Source organism: Eimeria tenella, genomic scaffold (assembly GCF_000499545.2).
Source record: "Eimeria tenella Houghton genomic scaffold, Eth_scaff1631, whole genome shotgun sequence".
In the NCBI taxonomy this organism is placed as follows: domain Eukaryota; phylum Apicomplexa; class Conoidasida; order Eucoccidiorida; family Eimeriidae; genus Eimeria; species Eimeria tenella.
This window is the reverse complement of record NW_013544096.1, coordinates 1,104-2,466: the sequence shown is the minus strand read 5'-3', so window position 1 is coordinate 2,466 and position 1,363 is coordinate 1,104. Positions and strand designations below refer to the sequence as shown.

The 1,363-nt window shown below is 57.4% G+C and overlaps 1 protein-coding gene across 1 annotated transcript; it reads right to left on the bottom strand.

Moving 5' to 3' along the window:
- Positions 1–149: 149 nt before the first annotated feature.
- ETH_00032720 (uncharacterized protein) lies at positions 150–1,112 on the bottom strand (the record flags this gene model as incomplete). Its single annotated transcript, XM_013379241.1, has 2 exons — positions 150–613; positions 863–1,112. The coding sequence occupies 2 exons, from the start codon at positions 1,110–1,112 to the stop codon at positions 150–152; spliced, it is 714 nt and encodes a 237-aa protein (XP_013234695.1).
- Positions 1,113–1,363: the final 251 nt, after the last annotated feature.

Here is a 1,363-nt window from a genome sequence, read left to right as displayed (position 1 = left end):
AGCTAGCTAGCTAGATATCCAGCTAGAGAGCAACCAGCCAGCTGAGTAGCTAACCAGATAGCCAGCTAGATAGATAGCTATTCAGCTAGCTAGCTGTAGCTAGCCGCCAGCTAAACGTCAGCTGACTAGCTAGCTAGCCAGCTAGCTAGCTAGCTAGCCAGCAAGCTAGCTAGGCCGGAGTGCTGCTGAAGCTCACCGAGGAGTTCGTGAAGCATCAAGAGACACTTGGCCTGGCCTGCGGGGTCCAGCTGTGCTGCTGCTCTGTCTGGTGCTGCTGCTGCTGCTGCTGCTGCTGCTGTTGCTGCTGCTGCTGCTGCTGTTTGTCTCCGCCGCATAATTGTCTCCAGACAGTCCGAGCCCGAGGCCCGGAAGTGCAGCGCCTCGGCCTCGCGCTGTACAGACAGAGAACGCTCTGCTGCTGCTGCTGCTGCTGTGCTGCTGCTGCTGCCAGGACTCGCAGCAGCAGCAGAGCCAGCAGCAGAAGCAGCAGCAGCCGGAGCAGCAGCAGCAGCAGCAGCACCGTCTGACTGCAGCCGCAGCCGCAAAAAGGAAGGAGACATTGGGAGGGCTTCGTAAGACGGCGCTGCTGTAGAGACACCCGAACCGCCGTCTCCTGCAGCCCACAAACCCTAATCCCTAAACCCTAAACCCTAAACCCTAAACCCTAAATCCCAAGCTTTAATAAGTCATCAAGGAGCAGCCAATGCTGGGAGTCACTGCTAAGAACGAGCAGCGGAGCTGCAGCAACTGTAACGACAAATAGAATCAAGTCGCCGAACCCTAAACCCTAAACCCTAAACCCTAAACCCTAAACCCTAAACCCTAAGCCCTAAACCCTAAACCCTAATCCTGAAGGCCTCACCGCACGGCCCGCGGGGTTTGAGGCGCGCCCGAATTTCTTCAATTGTGGGTGCCCAGTGGGCCTTCTGTGCAGACCCTGCTGAAGCAGCAGCAGCAGCAACTGCTGCTGCTGCTGCTGCTGCTGCACCGCTGCTGCTGCTGCTGCTGCTGCTGCTCTGCCCACTGCGCTTGGGAGTAGAAGCGAAGAATAGAGGCCTCCGAGGAGAGTCTAAACCTCCTCCTTTTTGTTCTGGCCCCGCAGAATCCTCCATTGTCCCAAACCCTAAACCCTAAATCCTAAACCCTAAACCCTCGGCCCTAAACGACTCTGGCTGCCGAAGGAGCCCACTAGGAGAAGGCTTGGGTCTAAGATCACGCGAAGCAGCAGCAGCAGCAGCAGCACGACGCTCTGTGCTGCTGCCGTTGCTACTGGTGCTGCTGTTGTTGCTGCTGCTGCTGCTTCAGCTGCTGCTGCTGCTGTTGTTGCTGCTGCTGCTTCTTCTGAAGCCGCTACAGCTGCTGC